The sequence below is a fragment of the Nanorana parkeri genome, unplaced genomic scaffold, assembly GCF_000935625.1.
Source record: "Nanorana parkeri isolate BGI_ZX_2015 unplaced genomic scaffold, ASM93562v1 scaffold484, whole genome shotgun sequence".
Taxonomy (NCBI): domain Eukaryota; kingdom Metazoa; phylum Chordata; class Amphibia; order Anura; family Dicroglossidae; genus Nanorana; species Nanorana parkeri.
The window spans coordinates 436,516-456,962 of NW_017306752.1; the positions used below are offsets into that span (position 1 = coordinate 436,516).

The window sequence follows — 20,447 nt, forward strand, 5'->3', positions numbered from 1 at the left end:
TCTAAATATGTTAATTGTGCCTAAACAGTACTGTGAAAAATCTACCTTCTGTCTTGTCATTTTACACTCCTGTGCCTTTATCCTCATAGATGTAGATCTGCAGAGTCTAAGGCACTGTATTCCTGACTGCTAGTCTCATGGGAACCAGCTACATAATAGCTACATAATAATATTAATGTTTGGCCTAGTATTAGATGTTTATTTTTTATTTATGTGCATAGCGTTCTGCTCTGTAGATCTTTTATGATCCATAAATATGCGATACAGCATAGTATAGCTCAGTTTTTTTTTATTGGCGTGCCATTGCATTCTGGGGCAGAGTGGGACAGCTCCCAGGACTATGGAAATGCATGATGCAATTTGAGGGTGGGCGGCATTTTAGGGCCAACCCAGTATTCAGAAGAGTCTGGAGAATCTCTATCTCTCTGGAGTCGCCCTGCAACCAAACCTGCTTCATCTCCTGTCAAGCTGCCCCAGCTGCATTTTAGATTGGGGTGCTTTGAGATTTTTCACACTTTTAAAGGGTGTCGTGACTGAAAAATGTTGAGAAACACTGGTATAGCTTATGGCTGATCCAAATAATTTTTAATGTAATGTAATGCCTGATTTCCACACCACACATTGGAGATGGGACAAGGACAACAGATATTTAACAATTTTACATACAAACTTACCCCAGCCAAGGCACAGGAAGCGTTTTCGTATAACCCTTGTTCTAATTTTCCCCGTCACTGCCATATATGACTGCCAGGCTTCTGTCAAAACCCAGCAAAATGATGCCAGGAAAAAGAAATGGAGGAAGGCCGTAGTCATGGTGCAGATACCCTGAGGAAAAAAAAATCATTTATTTACCAAAGCAAAAACTATAATACAAACAGAGTTTTCAAATGAATATAAGCACATATGATGGTTATATTTAGCTATCAGTTTTGTATACATGTGGGAAATGCATGCAGTATATTCGAAGTCTGCTTTCAAACAGTTCACAGTCTCAAATTGTACACTTTAATTTCATAAATACTTTTTATACCAATAAATGTTAGTTTCCATGAGCTACCAAATAATAATTTTTTCCATTGGCATTATAAGTTTAAAATGAGAAAACTATTATAAATCATAAAACAGGCAGGTAATTATTATTTAGGAGAAACCACGTAGAGTCTATTAATAAAGGAATCTTTGCTGTGTTTTAGTAGTTTTACTGCATTTGCCTATCATTTTTAAAGAGGGTTTACCTTATGTGTAGAGGGAACATATTGTTCTATTGTGTGATGGATGGATCTTGTTTGTAATTTTAATTATATTATATTATTTGCCGATGAGCAAATCTTGTTTGAATTTATATGTGATTGGAGAGTCTTGTCTGTAATCGGTTTGTAATTGGAATCTCTTTTTTATGTTGTATGCTTATGGGTGAAACCTCTTGAAAATTATAGGTGAGCAGAGTGAATGAGAGCCAAATGCTTTAAAATTCAGACTGACAAATGTCCAGCACATATTCACTATGTGAATCAATATACACCTTGATATGTATCTATCGGCTGAGATTTCTGATGTATCTCATATGTGTGCACTGATGCACCAAGGAATGTTTGATTTTTTTTAAAAACTAGCTTCCAAGAATATGTATATGTCCAGGGATTATCCAAATGTACCCCCAAACCTTTCTCTCATACCATAGACCATGGGGTTGATACACTAAAGACAAAGAGGCTGTTCACTGTGCAAGGGAATTTGCACTTTGCAATGGAACCTCCCCATAGCTTAGTGAATGTAGTGAAATTTCACTTTGCAAAGAATAGCCAATCATGTGCAAGAACAATAAAAAATATATATATATCTTTTTTGCTTGCACATGATTGGGTCATGGAAGTCAATAGCGTTTCACCTTATTCACTAAACTAAGATACAACTTCCCCTGAAAAGTGCTTTAGAGCACTAGAGAGAAACATTTTTTGTTTTCATTTTCATCACAAGGCTTGTAAAAAGTCCTGCAGGAGCAGCTGTTTGGAGGTCAGTTCCTATTGATAGGTACACCCCCATACCTACATCTCCCAAGAGCCCTTTTCCTACAGATAGTATGTGGGCAGGCCTTTGAGAATCAAGACAGTAAGTAGTATTCATTTGTTGGGAAATAAATCAATGGATGCATGTAGGGTGGGGCAGGATAGGGCAAAGTTGTGAAATCCAGAAGGCAGAGCTGGCAACGCTGCTTGTGAGTTCAGTGCAAACAGAACTGTATTGTCAGCCCAAACAGGAAGTTAGGAACAAACTGGATTTCTGGTAGATCAACAGATATTCTTTTGTGCTTGCAGTAGTTTTAAAGGGATCAAACATGGGGGACTGTGCAATGTATTGGAGATGTAATTTTTTTATTTATTTTCTAGCATACACTTTAATGTCACATGAATACAGAAGCATCAGACTGATGAACATATGAGGAAAGCACTTCATTTCATTTCAGATGCACCCATAAATTTTGAGAGTGGTTAGTTCAATGCCCCCTGGACTTTGACAGGCTAATCCTTTAGTGGTTTGGCCAATACACTAAAACCCAAAGCTGTAGTACAATTTGTGGATTATTTTTCGTGCACCAAAAGTTTAGATGTTCCCATCATAACTAGACTGAGTTTTGAGAAGGGCTGTCCAATTTTTCTCTTGAACATGATTGGGTGATGGAAGTCAACAGAGCTTCCCCTCATTCTCTAAACTAAAGGCAAACTTCCCCTGCTAAGTGCAAATCTATCTTGCAAAGTGAACAGCATATTTGCCTTTAATAAATCAAATTTATGCCTCCACACAAACTGACAAAAGGCTTCTGGGAACCCTGACTTTTATAGGGAGGGGGTGACTCATTAGGAACCCCCCATGATTGCACTTCTAAATCACCTGACCACAGTTTAGAGGCCAGGATTTACATTGTTGTTAACTGGTTCCTATAGCAGTGAGTGACAAACCTAGCTTGCCATTTTCATGAAATAAGAAAAACTTAGGTTTGGGTCAAACTCATGGTTGACCCAAATCTAAAGTTCCCTTAAAACAAACACACAGATGCAAGTAAATTGATGGAATTTAAAATACAGAATACATACTTGCAGTGCTTGAAGCACAAAATTCCAATAGCTACACATTTTCTTGAGTTAAGTAACTGCTGAGGGTCAAATGGGCACTGAGGCATTCCCACATAACTATATATTTCATATTACAGCAACATTAAACCCATTAGACCCCCGATAATAAAAAAAAAATGCTGCATACTTAACATAACTAATGACTGGATAAATTAATAGGAGTATTCTATTTCTCATAAGTTTTATGCAGTGGCACTGGCACAGCGCTGTGTCACAATGTTGTTTTGTGTATTGTTTTCAAGGGCAGTTACTGAGAGCAAGCTGAATATTTCTTGAGACATCTGGTGGCATGACTAACGTTTACAGCTTCACAACCATCAGGAAATCATTAACAGCCACACTGATTAGAAAGGTAAATGATGTCACAGATGGAATATTCTCAGAAAAGCTTGTGGCTATATTTGTTTCTCTGAGTCACAATGCATAGATTAGGCGACATGGTAGTGCGCAAACCATAATCATGACTATAAAATAAGGGCAAAGTTATCAAAGTTGATTTTCTTGTATAATAACTCACAGAATGTGCAATTTCATGCAATCGTTGGATGAAAATCAAAAACAATATTTACACTGGTCTAAAGTTACACTTAGCCTAAGTTTTCCTAAGATTTTTTAACAGGAAAAAATCTTTAGCAGAAAGAATAATAATCTCTGGGTATATTTTGAACAATGTTTGCATTATACATTTCCACAGTCAAACTCAAATCTATATCACTGATAATATAGAATCATTTCATAAGTACCATTGTACCTTTAAGTATGTCTACTCTCCTAATTACTTCCCATGCAATTGCTTATCATACTCAAGCAGTATGAATTCATACACAGGAGTAGCCAAAATGTTATCCATGGTTTGTATTTTATTCTAACCTTTTTAAAAATATATCTACATTTATTAGCATTGTAGAATTGTAGTAGTTAACACCTGTTAAACTATTATGAAGTGGAAAGTCCCTTTAACCACTTGAAGACCAGGTGTTTAGACCCCCTTCCTGGCCAGGCCATTTTTCAGTATTCAGCGCCGCGGTACTTTGACTGACATTTATTCCGTCATGCAACGCTGTACTGAAATGAATTTTATACAATTTTTTGGGGACAGATAGAGCTTTCTTTTGGTGATATTTAATCACCACTGCTGTTTTTATTTATTTCTATATTTCAGAAAATGTAGTGAAAATTTTGAAAAAAAAGTGTTTTTTTACATTATGTTAGGATACAATTATTATTACCCAATTGTTTGGTAAAATATAAAAGACGGGGTCACGTCGGGTAAATAGACACCAAACATGTCAAGCTTAAAAATTGCACGCACCCACGAAATCGCAAACAACTACAATACCCAAAATTGACCATAGGCGACGCTTTAAAAGCTATTACCGCTCATCAGTTTAGTGTTATCAGTGATTGATGGCCCTAAAATTATTGCTCTCACTGCGACGTTCGCGGCGATATGTAACATGTGCGGTGTAATGGGTGCAATCATCGTTTTCGCAGGTATGCGCACCTGACGCATGTTTGCTTAAAATGTTTTTCGTTTTTTTTTTATTCTTTATTATGTGTGACTTTAAGTTTATTTTGGAAACTTTTGTTTTTTTTCCCTATTTGTTTTTTTTTTCACTTAACTTTATTGCTATCACATAGGGGGCTAAGAAACCCCTCTATATGATAGCAAAAGATGTGGCAGGTCCTCTTTATGGAGACATCAGGGGTCTCCAAGACCCCTAATGTCACCTAGAGATCTGCTTCATCAGCTTCTCTCCAGCGTCTGAAGCTGGAGAGTGACACAAGAATGCGGAAGTGATGTAATATACTCTTCTTTCTCTTGCTTTGTTTGTATTTTAAACTTATTTTTTATTGCTTTTTTAAATTCTGCTGGTAGTATGTATACTGTATCGAGTCCCTACACCTTCCTTCCTTCCTTCTTTGCTTCTAGTCTTTATATCCTAATCTTTTTTATATCCCCTAACCTATCACAATTTCCTCCCTCAGTAAACTTGTCTTTTTGTTTTACTGAGCTCTACTTTCCCTTACTTGTATTGCCATTTGCCTTCTAGTTTCTTTTTGCCTTTGGTCAGATTGTTTCCCAGTCAGTTCTTATTTCTTGCTACATCTGTCCAGGTTCCTGTTGACAGTATGAGGTTTGGATCTGGGCCATTAATCTATAGTTTGTTGCACAGTATTATGCTTTTATCTTTCTCTGACAGCAGCTTGGTTGTCTTGTCTAATCCAGCTTTCACTTTCCTTGCCTCCAGGCTTTCCTCCAGTCTCTATGGCTCTGAAGTTTGTGGTCCCTGCCATATACGTCTATACAACTGTTTTGGCCATTTGTGATGCTTGGCTTAACATGACATTTCTTTTTAAATAATCTAATCCACCATTGTACTCCTATAAAAAAAATCATTGTTGTGAACTTGCCCATTTCATTGCAGCATATGAATGATCAGATGGGAAACTAATGACAAAAGCAAAACACTTTTTCTATGCAGTGTTTAACTTACTTTGGGACAATACAATCCATCAAAGTTAAACTATTTTAGAAAGCGGTTCTGAGTGCTGAGGAATATAATGCCACTGTCAAACATACAGAAACCTCTCTGGATCATGTCATTGGCAGAAGCAGACCATGTCTGTCATTTGCAGAGGAGAAGCTCTCACCACATAGACAATGGTAATTAATCATGTGCACTGAATTCCTTGCAGATTTAAATTGACTTTTCAGAAACCACTACAATTTCTAAATTCATTAATCTTCAGAAAAACTGTTAATGCCTGTATTTTAGAGTGTAAGAAAGCGTAGCATAAATAATTATTGTTGTCAATAGCCAGGTAAACATACGGTAGTACAAGATATATACATAAAGAAAGAACGTCAACCTGAGCAGTATGGAATCTTTATTAGAATAAAACCTTGATACAATGAGGATCAATGTTCTAATGACGCTCTTATAAGGAATGATCTGATATCAATTCACCAAAGTCAGAGTTTAGCCTGGATTGAGGTGAATCTGTCTGTCCTTTACGGTGTTATTGAAAGGGTTAGGAGGTATGGATGCCAGCAAGTGATGCCAGCAAGCAAGTGCCAGCACCTCGACCTAACCACTGAACCTTCACATTTTCAAATAATTCATACCCATACAGCTACCTCCTCATGTATCATTTCCCCCACCTCTTTTAGATTGTAAGCCCTCAGGGGTAGGGCCCTCCTTACCATCTTGTCTTGAATTGTATTGTAATGTCTTCCTTATATTGTAAAGCGCTTCGCAAACTGTTGGCGCTATATAAATACTATGTAATAATAATAATTAATAATGGTGAACACATCACACTCCAGAGTAAATAATGGGCTCTTACCTAGCTTACTGATTGCCATGCAAGTGAGCAGAATCCAATGGAGATTGTATTAATTTAATCAAGTAAAAATTGAGGAAATTATGTCATAAGACTTTTCTCCTCTGTTATGTAATGGACTTTGTAAAGAAGTACTATATTGCCTTATAAGGATAAAAACTCATAAAGCAATATAGCATGTCCTAATTATAGCAAAGAATGCCACTACATAACCCCAAGCATCCCCTTTGATTGATTAAATAAAAGAGGGATCCCCAATTTGGTCCCCACTTGCTGACCACAGGGCAAGCATGATCCTGAAATGAATTATTACAGGGTTTAATGACTCATTTTTAGTCTTCAACATACTACTGTTCATTACAGACATCTGTCTGATGGAGCAAATTACTAACAGTAAGTAGACATATGCCTTACCACACATAATTAGGTTTTGGTTTTTAAGAATTCTACTACAGAGTACTCCTTTCTTCACACATTCATCCATAATTCAAGGCAGAACTCCAAACAAAAAGATTAATACTAAGTTGAAATATGTTTATTTTGCTGCTTTACCTATTTGGACCATAGTGATTATACTGATTTAAATGCATTGCCTGCCTAGCTTTGCAGAGGTGTGTAATTCCCTAAATTGTCTGTAAGTGATTGCACACCCTTTGGCAAGCAAAGGATAATTGTATAAGTACTTTTGTTGTGAATTTTGTTTTTGTTTGTAAAGAGTTCTGCTTTGAGCTTAATAATACAAGTGAACTCTAGAATAAATATCAGTGAAGAAATGTTTGGTAAAGTTCATTTTTCCTAGCATGAGCTTAAAGTCTAACTGATGCCGAAACATTTTTCAGTTTTGCATAAAATAAAGGAAGGCTATAATCCCTGTGAGGTTTTTTATTTTTTGCCATCTGTGTCCCAGTGGGGAGATTTTCCCTCACTTCCTGTCTGTTCGCCACAACAGAAACGTGAGAGAAAAAGAGGCAAATCCATGATGGTCAGCAGGGTCCCCACTGGAAGATTTCCAGTATATACCTGTTTTGGTGACAACCCAAAATTTGGGATTTTCTTTTACTTTACAGATGCCAGGACAAAGAGAGAGGTTCAATCAGTATAGTAGGGTTCGTGGCGTACAATGGCACCATATAAACCTCCAAAAGAAATAGCCCGCCTAAACACTATGGGGTCTATTCACGAAGCTGCCGTGGGATCTAGCCGTAGCTTCGGCCGATCCTTTGGCTAGCTTCAGCCCCAGGACCCCTTCGGTTTCAGTAGAACCGAAGGGGTGCAGTACGGGCTATTCACTATAGCCGTACAGCTCCCGAACGTGGCCGAGCGGCTCAGTCGAGCCGAACACATATGCATCGGCTCGGCTGAGCTGCGCTGAAACCCGAAGCTGGCCACTTGCAGAGAGATCAGCGTCCCTGGTTAACAGCTAACCAAGGACACTGATCTCCAAACAGCAAACTCTCCCTGGCGCTCCGGGAGTCTCCTGCTCAATCAGCCGTACAAGCCTGAAGTGAATAGCCGAACAGTGTTCGGCTCACTTCACTTGGGGTTGGTTGTTCATTCGGCTGCCCTCGGCAGCTTAGTGAATAGACCCGTATGGGTCCTATTTATAAATAATTCACAGGGCCCTTCTTCTTGCGAATATCTGTTAATGTTCATACTGTAATAAGTAATTATTTTGTAATAAGTATTTATTCAGTCACAATTTAAGGTTCCTATATACATGAAATGTAGAGAACTTTGCATATGTCACTGATGGTGGTTTACTTTTGGAGATACCAGTATCCAACCCAGAGTCATAGCTAGCTGCTTTTGTGCCCGAGGCAACAGACGTTAGGCGGTATGTGACGTCAGACTCCCCGCCTCCGGGATGCCGGTGCGCAGAATGCGCTGGTGGCCAAATCCAAAATAGCATAAAGATTTGTTTCCTTTGACGAAACTAATGAAAACATTTTTAGTTTGCATTAATTTCACCCGAAACAAATTTTTAGTCTTTGCACATGTCTAGTAATGTGCATGCGCGGGGGCGGGGGGGGGGCTAGGTTTATTATCTATTTTTACTGTTGGTGGGGCTTTGGGGAAATATCAGGGGTCTGACATCAGACATATCCCTTTTGAAATAGAAAAAGAGATTGAAGACACAGAGTCCTCTGCCCATACAGGTGGGGGAGAGCAGTGGGCATCCGAGGAGAAGCTGGAGCCTGTGCCACTCCTCTTCTCCCTGCCGAGCCGCAGCTGTGTTGGCGAGTGCCTCACTCGCCCCATGGTCAAACCTTATGCATGCCCAACTGTTCTGGTGAGTTTGTCTTGCAATGGGTGGTGGACAGTTCACTCAACTAGGTGTGCACTTAAGAAGTTTGAAGTTCTCACAGGAAGATTTGTCATTGTTTGGACTTTTCCTCACATTTTACAATGGTTTGATTTCATTCTTATCCACTTGATATATTATTAATAGGTCTTATTCATTTTTGTATTCAGATATATGGTGAACACTGGGGCATCACTGGTTTGATAGTGTTTATAGTTGATGATTCAGTGATATCATTCTAAACTGTTGCTTCTGTCACAACTTTAACCCCTTTATTTGCTTTATTCTCATTCCAACGCAGTTTTTAGACGCTCGGAGCCATGGCGCGCGTATCAGCAAAACAGCAGAATTCGGTAAATGTTCGAGAGCAGCTGTTGTTAAAGTGTGATAATTGTGGCCGTCAGCGACTAGTCAATGTTAGGGCAGAATGGAGAGTGGCAAGACTGGTACAAGACAACAGAAGGGCAACAGTGCAGTGTCAGATTCCTCGCATCACCTTTCAACATCTCATGGAGTCACGAGGCGGCCCAATAAAGTCATCTCATGGAGTCATCTCGTGGCCCAATGAAGTACTGATGGGGTGGTCATAATAATCTGGCCACTCAGTGTATATGTATGATATTTGTTGATATTGATGATAAGCCAATGCTAGACTCCTATTTGCAAGTCCCTCCCACTGCCCTTCTCTTTCACATGAACTCAAAGATCACTAAAGCTGACATTACAATTTTGTGGAGTGCCCTGCAGCATACTGCAGATAGCTTGCACTAAAGTATTTAAATACATTTTAAATCATGCAAACACAAATGACTGCCCTCACACTTGTTTAAATAGGTTAAATATATCTGCATCCCTTGTTTTCTATTAGTATGCAAATATGGGCAATTTAAATAACCACACTGACATACATGTATAGGATTCATCTTCCCCACTCCTCTATAAGGTAACCAGCATGGAATCCTTTAAAAAGAAGGTTTTTTCATAATACCACTCTCTTAAAATTAAACAAAATTGTCTATTGTTTACAGATTCCTGGAAGGAAACATTTTTTTCTCTATGTCTTTATAACCAGATGTGCATATGGCCACACTGGTGTACAATACAAATAGATCACACCATGTAGAGCTGTATAATTTGCTTTAAACACAGCTGCTCTGACTTATTCCTTCTCTATGTAACAAATTGAACTTTGGCACAACCTTATGCACAAACAAATGATCTGCATTTTCTTTTCTGCTTTCAGCTGGCAGTTATACAGTAACAGTGTATGCAGTTGAGATATGTGTTCTTCTTGGAGCAACTCATCTAAACCTCAAAGGTTCTTCAATATGAGTTGAGCTGAGATGAGGAACAGGACAAGGATATATATAAGTAACATAAATCAAAATACCTACTTTTTTGATGAATCCTGTTATATTTGGTAAATATCTCCTGGGTTTCTCTACTAAATGTATACCTCTATATGTTTTAAAAGAGTTAAATTGGGTATTCACGGTTATAATTTTATACAAACATTCACACGAAAAATCTTATCAGAACAATTAGTGAAGCTATCAGAGACTTAGAGGGTTATTCACAAAGCTTCCGAAGGCAGCCGAGTGAATAACCTACCCGAAATGAGCCGAACGCTGTTCGGCTATTCACATCAGGCTTGTACGGCTGATTTTGGCTGGCTTCGGCTGCACTTCGGTCAGCCGAACATGCTCGGCATGTTCGTCTGAGTCGAAGTGCAGAAGGACTTGGACCCAGTTTTGGAAATTAATGGAGTTTCACAAATGGCAACCACATTTAATGTTAGAATGTATTTTATTTCCATCCTGCACTTTTGATTTAATTTGTTACTATTGTCAAAAATGATTGTTTATTTGACTCCATTACTTATTAGTAAATCCAACGAACATCCAAAAAAATTACCATTTTCATAAGAAATTACAACTGCGTATATTGGTACATGTTGCTTTAGGCATAAGCTGCAAAGCTAGTACATGTTCTGCAAGAATCAAGCTACATTCTATAAAACTAATAGCAAACAGTTTTAAAGATATGCACTTAACATTTTTTTTACATATATTTAACTGCATTTTATGCTCAAAGAGCAAACTGCATTGTGTTAAATACCGTTGTAAAAGGTATAATGCTAAAGTCCTTTTTTGAGTATATTGGTCTAAATTAATCTAATCTATTAACATATACATTTCTTTATATGCAACAGTGTTATGCTAATCATTTCACAGTTGCTTCTACTGTTACGCTGGCTGACAATGCAGGACCTTGGGCTATCAACTCTTCTCTTTGTATACTAAACCCCTGTGCTGCTGGGCTTTCAGGAGTCACACAAGATGCTATTGATATGCAGTCTTATAAAGTGGTCTATACAAACTGTTCTGGTTTTGTTTACAGCGATGCCTGTTGAGCAATGTATTTGTATCATGCTTTCTGGCAGTGAGATAGTTAAAAAGCTAGGAGTCAGATTTTCTACTATGGTCAAATTTAATTTTACCTTCTGCTTCCTAAGTCTTAAATAAAGCTTGTTGGTAGTTCCTATCTTACTGTCTGGATCAACTGTATATTCTTAAAATCCCTTTGCTGTACTACATCTCAGAAGCCCATGCCTTGTGAATGCAAAGTAGTTTACCAGTGAATGGTTACGAGTCATATTCTCCATTGTAGAATGTGAGCCTTCACCAGTCACCACTAAATAACAATCCATTCCACTAGCAGTCTGCTTAGTCCACTTCTGCAATCTTCAGTGTACATAGTTTAGATCTGCCATTTGCTGTTTTTTATTTATTTATGTATATATTTATTTATTGTTAATTGAAAACCAGCATGTTCCTACCCCTAAAAAAGACCACCTTAGTCCACAACGCACATGGTCTGTTATTCCCATGGCAAGAGGGCCGCAGACTTACAGATTTACTTGGGGCTCAGAAAATGGGCTGACCTTCAAAATACCATCCCACAAATAGATGCTAATGTTTTCATGCCTCCAGTGCTGTAAGGTACATAAATTATTTTGTGACACTTACTTACCTCCACTGGTGGCATGCTCTTTTCTGCTGAAGAACTGGTAAAGTTGTCAAATGGACCATACCACTACATTCATCCAATCAGGGTACTAGAGTATGGTGCTCTCTTAAAATCCCATCTCAGTACTATGACAAATCATTATGGAGTCCTTTTATTCTGTTATTCTAGTTTTATGCTGTGCAACCTCATCTCTCTAATAGAAACGTAACTGATCAGGTCCAAACAACCCATAAAAGTTTGAATATGGTAACTGTGAGCTCCGTCCTAGTGCTGACACTTAAATATGTGGGGTATTTCTATGTGAGAGACAACAAAACATCTGCAGTGGGCAAATCAGGAAATATTAAGTATTACAAACAGGTAAGCAAAATGGCTTCTCGAATCTCCATATAACCAACTTGGTGAAGAGGTCAAGGAACCCCTTTACTAGTTTACTGTCGCTTAGGATAGCAAATTAACAGCCCTCACTGAAGAGTTTACATGAACAACCTGCAACTGCATTCCTGCATTTTTTCCAGGATATGGAAGCACTTGTAAAAGAGCCTAGTGACCAGTATCGGCATACTAAATGGAATCAACTGAGGGTAAAGTAACAGCTTTTTCTAACTTCAAATTTAAACAAAATTTCTGTTTAAAACAAAGAACCAAACTGGCTTTTTCTATAAATATAGTTTCTTTTATGAAACTCAGGAAAATATGTATTATATAGGAAAACTAGTCAAAAAATGTAATATGAAGACTTATAGCTGGTTATGGAAAAAAAGACCTAAATACCTAAATGCTAAACTTCAGGCATACATAAAAGCATAATTTAATCCAGTGATATATGCATGAAAAAACATTAAATATATTTTTATATAGAATTATTATAAGTACCTGAATCTGTGTTTATATCACCCTCCTATAATCCCCTAGACAACAGCCCTCATACTGGTAAAAAGAGGGGCAGCAGTTGAGCTGATAAGAGTTCTATTACTTGCGCAATTCTGTCAAATATACTATAAAGATCAATATTAAAAAATTCTGCATTAACCCCAAAAAATACTAAGCAGCTGACACTTATATAATACCCCTAAACATCTAATTCAATAATTATTCAATTAGATACTCTAAAGATACCTATGGGATGGCATGATGAGGAACTCTTCAATGTGCTGTCACTTTTTAATTGTTACCAGAACAAGATGTGCAGTAAAATCCTCCAGTTAGGAGTCTGGTCAGCTCTCCATGATGGGAATTTATGGGGATGGGGATTTCCTTTCATTTCTTGTGTTTTCAGGACAGGAAGTGAAGGGAAATCGTCAGAACTGGATAAAAGTGGCAAATAATAACCTGACGGGGTTATAAATGTTATACTTTAGAGGACATTGACAATGGTGCATCAGAACTTAAAATTCTTTGTACTGTCCAGAGAGAGGAGTCTTGTAAAAAAGGTAATATGGTAAAAATATTGTTGAAACTATATAGTAAAGTGTAAACTAGTGACTGGCTGACATAATCGGGTAAGAAAAAATAAGCACTTATTTTCTACATGACTCTCTAACCTCTAATGATGTAGAAGATAAATTGCCAAATCATGACAAAAAAGACTCCTGAAAAGAAGTATACTGTTTATTAGGAAGCATAGTAATTTATCTTAATTAAGGAAAATAGGGTACCTTTTACACAGGTCTTGATCTTTTGTCTAAAATGATTTCATGAATATTCAAATGGTATTTAGTATCTCATAGTTATCTGGATTGCCTCGTATTTCTTCCTGCAATACCCATTATGCTTTAGAAGCATAATAATAAGTCATATTTGCTTCAATAAACAATGCCATTAGGTGATAACTCAACAATGGCTTATACAGACATAATCTCTGGTAGTTTGTAAAACAAAGATACTACTCAGGTAACAAATTCCCTGGACAGTACAATAATTAAGTTTAGAAGGAAGCCGGATAGGGAAACACCAGAAAGCAATAAACTGTAAAGATTTTTTATAGATGTGGTTAAACTTTCTGACATCTACTACTCTAGCAGTTTCCTTATCTGCCCCGAAAATCTGGTACAACATGTGAAATTTTACTGAGATTCTCAAATTTTCCAGCTATAAGCTTTTTTTGTGAAAAATCAAGAGAAAAGGCTCCCCAATGAGTTCCCACACTATTTGTTTGACCTGAACACACTTAAAAAAAAGTTGTCCAGATCAAAATTTGATAGAAGAAATGTGTGTTCTGCCAGAGGCATTGCTAAATATTTTTTTACATTTCTTTTTGTGTTGTGGGTGTTGTACTGGGAGCATTGGACAAGTGAGGAACTGGCAATAAAAAGGTCAGGGTAGCACAAACAGGGAATATTGAAATGTAAAAGAGAAAAATATATTTTCAGGGCTACAACATAGTGATATGCATTTAAGCTAACTCCTCTTTACATTTTTAAAAGGTAAAACCCATACATTGGTTATATGTGCTTTGATGAGCTGCAGCATAGGTATGGCACAAGCAGAAGCAAGTTGGCACAGAAGATGTATGTGGCAATACACTGTCCAGTGATGAGGAGATAAAGCTCATCACTGCATTCTTTTTTCAAGATTAATTCTTCACAAAACTGCAAATCACATTCATGTGCTACAGAAATGTCTATACATTGTTTAAATAAACAATTAGTTAAGCTTATTTTTAAATTACCCAGAAAGAGTGAGTGACATCAATGGCTCTGGACCAGAAAGCTGCTGAGTCTTGTGACAGTCAGGCGCTGTATGCAGACCATGAGACATTTAGCAGCTGTCCGACTAAGCCGCCAATGCAATTTCCATATTGCAGAGTCCAAGACTTGTGTCATGACCTATGTTACATTTAGAGAAGTTGGAGAACACAAGTGATAACTTATATATAATATATATATATATATATCCAAATAAATTCTAATTTGGCGGCCAGGAGGAGCATGTTCATGTTCACACCAAAGCAGGATGTAATAAAGAGCCAGGAGACTGCAGGCCATGCTGCTGGAAAGAGCACTTATCTTCAGGAAAGATAATTCATTATATTGCCATTTTTAGGTTGCAAGGACTAGTACAGAAGCATTACAAGCATAAATCAACAAAAGTGCACTTATCTTTTAAAGTGCATCTAACCTAAAGAACAAAAAGTGATTATATTGCAACTTAGCAGTCCTGCGATGGAGGCTGTATTAGTTTTCTTTATTTTATGCTGTAAATAATGTTGTGGATTTGAACAAGTTAAAAACCAAAAAAAGGGAAAACATATATTTGCAATAAACTGCAAAATGTTTCTTTGCCTTCATTGAGATTTCTATCTCTAATTTCACATGGCTTGTCAGCTTGTGAATGTTATCAGATCACCTACAGTAATAGCGGGAAGACCTGTTTCAAATGTCAGTTCCCAGAAAAACAAAGCAAGCTTAGCCTCGACTGTCAGTTGGTAGCATGATCCTTTCACCTGTGGGAAATGAGTGAATTGAAGTATTTTGACACAAAGAACTAGTCTAGCATTGATAATTGAAAAAGTGATAGTGGTTCTAGTGACCTTATTGTGCCTGGTGTTATTTGGTATTTCCATTATGAAAATACAAATCCAGCATGGCATTGCAGAAAATATCACATAAATTATTTTAGGCACATGTAATATTATAGGTCTCTCATGCAGTGCTAATAGCAACTCTGATAAATTTGGTGTAGTGTATTCCCTAATGTAGATTATAAAAAGGGGCACTTTATTCATAAAATCAAATGCAATTTTAAGACTGTATCTTTAGAGCTCTTAAAGGAAGTTGAACATGATGAACATCAGTTGATTTCAACAGTATTAGATATGTAACTATTAAAGCTTCACCCACTGCAAAATCATCAGCAGAATTTCTGCGCATATCAGTTTATCCAGTTGGTTGTATTTGCTTTACATTTTAATCCCTAATGTGTTTTGATGTTCTTAGCTGCTATACAGATCAACACTGCTATGTTTGGGTAAATCTATGATTTACTTACATCACACAATCTGCACAGGGGCTAGAATAGTTCTAAACTTACACAGAAACCCTTGTATTACAATCAGACCTTCAAAGATATAAGAAGCTAAAAATCAGATGTGGATCATTAGCTTGCTACAGGGTAGTTATTTTAATGGTTTATTTTTTGCTGAATTTTGTGTTTTGCTTGTAGTATTCTTGCAGCATTTACTGTTGCCTGACACACTTAGAACTGTCCATGTCTTCAGAACTGCATTGTCCTTTCTACGACGTTGACCTTAATATGTGGACATGTATGGGCCTTCTAACTAGTCTGTTGCCTGCATTATTCTTACACATTGTGGTGCCTGTGGAAAACAAACTGCCATAATCTTAATATCACAAATAGAGACTACAGTTCTGAAAAATAGACCTTAGAGTATGGAAAAGGCTTCAGTGGTGTCTCATCACTTCGTTGACTGTGACAGTTAGAACAGATAAAATAAATATAGGATAGTGTTTACTGGACAGTGAATAGGGAAGTGTGTACTGGACAGTGTGACTAAATAGTAAAGGAAAAGCAGCACACAGATGGGCTCATCTATCTGTCACTCTGCTCTCTCTTTCTATAATCATGTCCCTTTTAGAACATAAGCATGGCAGCACTGGCTACTTGTGCTGCTTCTTCCTCTCCCAGCCTAAACATTTAAAGACGTATTAATGAACATAGAACTGTATTAATTTGTGTCTTTTATATCTGCCTGGAATTCAGCTTTATAGGAAAACTATAATAATTTTGGGATAGTTCTAGTTTAGCTTTTTTGTTATACCTTTTGAACTGCTGTTTTAACCTGTTTTTTTTTTACTGACTATTTATATACAATCTTAATTGCAAGAAGTAAATAGAGGATGCATATCATGCCTTTCATCACTTTGCCTATTATGGGAAGTAAAAGCAAAGTGCAGGTTCCTTTAATTATTAGGCAGTTTCTTTTTGGGCACAAAAAAGCACTTGTTTTGAAAACAATTCAAAAGCTGTGACTTAAAATTAAATATGCAGAATATGCAAAATACCTAAAAAAAAACAAGTGCAAGTTAGTTTTTATTGTCTGCATGTTAACCTTTTGCCTTAGGTTGATTGATAATCTAGTTAAATTAAATAACAGAATCCCAACTATGCCATTTTCCAGTCTATTAAACCCCAGTGCCTGCTAGCTATTTCTGAACTCACCTTTTGTTAGCTACTGCTGGCAGCTGAGACTGTTAACAGCTATTACTGTACACCATAAATAGCCACTTCTGATTGCATTTTAATCTTTTGGAACTTTTTAAAGTTAAATCTAAAGTTTTAGTTTTTGAGCTTTATGGAGAGAAAAACAATTAGAATTTGTATACTTTTTTTTCAAAAATATTTTATTTATCTAGCAAATACATGGTAAACTCAAAACAATCTGTTTAGATTAGTTGTTTTTTTGCATATTGTTTAATTTGATTAAGTTAATTTTTTTAAATTGTGAATGTTATAAAGAAATGTTAATACGGTAGCCATACAATCTGTAGCATGCAGTCTGTCATGTTATTGGAAACGTCTTGTCTCTATACACTAATTATTATTCACTCAGGACAACTAAATGTGTTTCTTTAAGCTGGCCATACACAGCTCAAATGTTATCCGATTCCTGCTGACACCAATCAGCTCTACAAACTTTGATTTCAAAATCGAAGGAGCCAAGTGGTAGGAGGAAGGAGCCGAACATCAACTGCAATCAAATCAGATGCAGTCACTGTTCAGGAATTAAGACAACTGCGAGTGCTGGCTGCCTGAAAAGAATAGATGGTAGGTGGCGATTTCTCCATCAACGCTCTTTAGCGTGGGTTGGGGCATTGATTGATTTCTCTTATTCAGCCCACAGAGTTGGTATGGTAAATAAGGGGCAGCACACGGAGTTAACCAGGGACATGCAGATACCGTGTTTCCCCGAAAGTAAGACCTACCCTGAAAATAAGACCTAGCGCTATCTTCGGGGATTTCTGTAATATAAGACCTACCCCGAAAATAAGACCTAGTTCGGGGTAGGTCTTATATTACAGAAATCCCTGAAAGAGCAGAGGGAGAGAGAGATGAGCTCATCATCAAATGTCCCACTCTTTATATCGCTAAGAAGTAAGCCCAGAATTTCTACACAGAGACCAAATATCCACTGCTTGCAGCCTGAAATTTAATAATTACCAATAGCTATTTTTAACTGAAACACCCATGTACAACTTTAAATAGTCTCTGGCACACAAGTTAATTCTTTGCCAAATACTTAACTTTATTGGCACCCTCTATCTTCATCTGTCAAAATTAGAAGCTATACAGTCACATTCATCTAAGCTAAGCCACAACAATAGATTTAAGATCAATAGATGAGATTGCAACTTAATAATATGGGGGAAAAAAACCTCAAATCTACTTTAACTTATATTAAAAATGTATTACTATTACAAAGGTTTTGGTGCATTCAGAAAGCGCATTTAACATATTTGCGGTAACATCTTTATGTGGTGCATTGCCGGTCATCAAAACTTAGATTAAACTAATTGATAAAGTGAGAGTACAAGTATTTTGTTACAGTACATGCAAATGTCCTAATGAATGTGAAATCATCATGTAACAATTATATAAATAATATGACATAAAATACCAGTATGAATAACATTATATGTACTACTTTTGCTTCTGCTCACTTAGAACTAATTCATTTGAATGATTATCATACTTGACATTATGTACCTAAAAGCTCCTATAATGGGAGCATGAACAATCTAAAATCCATCCCTGACAAGACTTCACCGCTGGAAGCCTAATTTCCAAAATGTCAGCCAAGGCAGAAGAGCAATTTTCTGTATGCACATTAACTGTGATAAACCCCATCAAAGGCTCTTTCAGATTTTCAGTAATTGTTTCATACCCACAATGCTTAAATAAGGCTGAGGAAAATATGCAAAAACAATAGAGAAAACAAAGCAATATGTATGCATATATGGTTGCAAGGTATTAAACATTATATTAAACAATATTTGAGCATGTGTATCATAACACATAATTTCATTATATTACATGCTACTCGTATTTCAAAGTGTGTGCCAAGACAATTATTCTTTGCTATGTATTTGTATGCTATAAAAAAGGAGGACTCTGTGCATGTTTACATCTTAAATTGTTCTTAGTCAGTGGCTCCTAAATGTTGATTGGCCAAGTAGCATCTGTAATTCCACCACTCCCAGTGGGAACACTGCAGGAGATATGGCCTACTTATACATAGATGTTTGTATTTTTAGTATCTTCAGTACTCATGCTGCTAACTGTATCACTACAGAATCCTTCATTCATGTCTTCCTAGCTCTGTGGTGAGAATCCCATACTCTGCCATGTCCACATTCCTATAGCAAAATTCAGTATATAAAAATGTTTTCACCAAAATGACAACTGAAGCCTACAGATGCAAAGCCTACAGAAAATGGTTTAAATTACCATGGCACTATTCAATGCCTAAAATTGGTCACAATACATTTCGTGTGCCCATGTATCGTGCTCCAAGTTGCTAAACTTTGACATATGCTGCCAAGTGTAGGGCAGTAAGTACATGGCCCAGACTTTGAGAAACACAGTTCTAACATATGCCAAGGCATATTCTACCCATACATTCTGCACAGGTGTGCTACAGTCACCCTGCAGGATCAATGGGGTCCTGCTTTTAATGTTGCAAGAGGTAACAGGATGTGAATCCCTGCCCACTGTGACATTATAAAGGGCCTGTGTCAATGGGATTTGGGCTTCTATTGATGGTATCAGTTTGTCATCATTTGGAGATGCTTCTAAGATCATTCAGAATTCATTGACAGGTGCATTTCATCTGCAGTTTGCCTCCAGCTCTGACCTGCATTTTACCTGGTTCAAGCAGGTTTTGCATTGCCATGAACTTGTGCAGGAATATTTTGTCACAGACTTGTAACCTAATAAGGATGTGCTCTTTTATCTTGTTACAGGACTTCCTTATTAGAGCAGTGATGTCATGCAGGGGTTGGCACCTGTAATCCGAACAAACTAGTGTAATCCACTGCATGTTTGCTTGCTTTAGCCAGTACATCTCTGCTTGCTTCCTTCAACTACAGTATTTAGCATGATTGAAAGAATGTTAATAAAAAAGGTAAAGCATAAATCCTTTTCTTCCAGGCTTTATGAAGTGATAGCAGTGAGTGATATGACAGAGAAATAATTTCTACCATTGTACTGCTTCATGTTAGCAATTGTGGATGGCTGATGAGAATAAAGATGCAATGAGAGACTGTTTGCAAAAGCTGAGGTTGAGAAATGCTGCAACTCAAAAGTTTATCCAGTCTTTTCAAGGTTATTACCATCCGTATGTTCTGGAAAATCTTATTTTTATGCAACACTGTGCCAGCACATTGATTTTTCATTATGCTGTTTGCAACACGTAGCACACCTGCAATGTGGCTTTAATGCATCCTGAAGTTGAGTAGTACCACATTAATAATAGGTCACTGCATGAAACTGTACTAAATAACTATCTTTGCTAATGGCTTTATGTCTCACAGATGTTTCACAAGCTATTTTGGAGCATTACAAATATATTAGTTGAAGGAAATTGTGACAAAACAAATGTTTACCTCACCCTGATG

At 37.1% G+C, this 20,447-nt stretch overlaps 1 protein-coding gene across 1 annotated transcript in view; it reads right to left on the reverse strand.

Moving 5' to 3' along the window:
- Positions 1 to 20,447, reverse strand: part of ADGRB3 (adhesion G protein-coupled receptor B3) — a 790,044-nt gene that overhangs the window by 114,371 nt on the left and 655,226 nt on the right. The window contains exon 20 of the mRNA XM_018560884.1: positions 675 to 825. Coding sequence (XP_018416386.1) covers positions 675 to 825 — 151 coding nt within the window. The remainder of the gene's footprint in view (positions 1 to 674; positions 826 to 20,447) is intronic.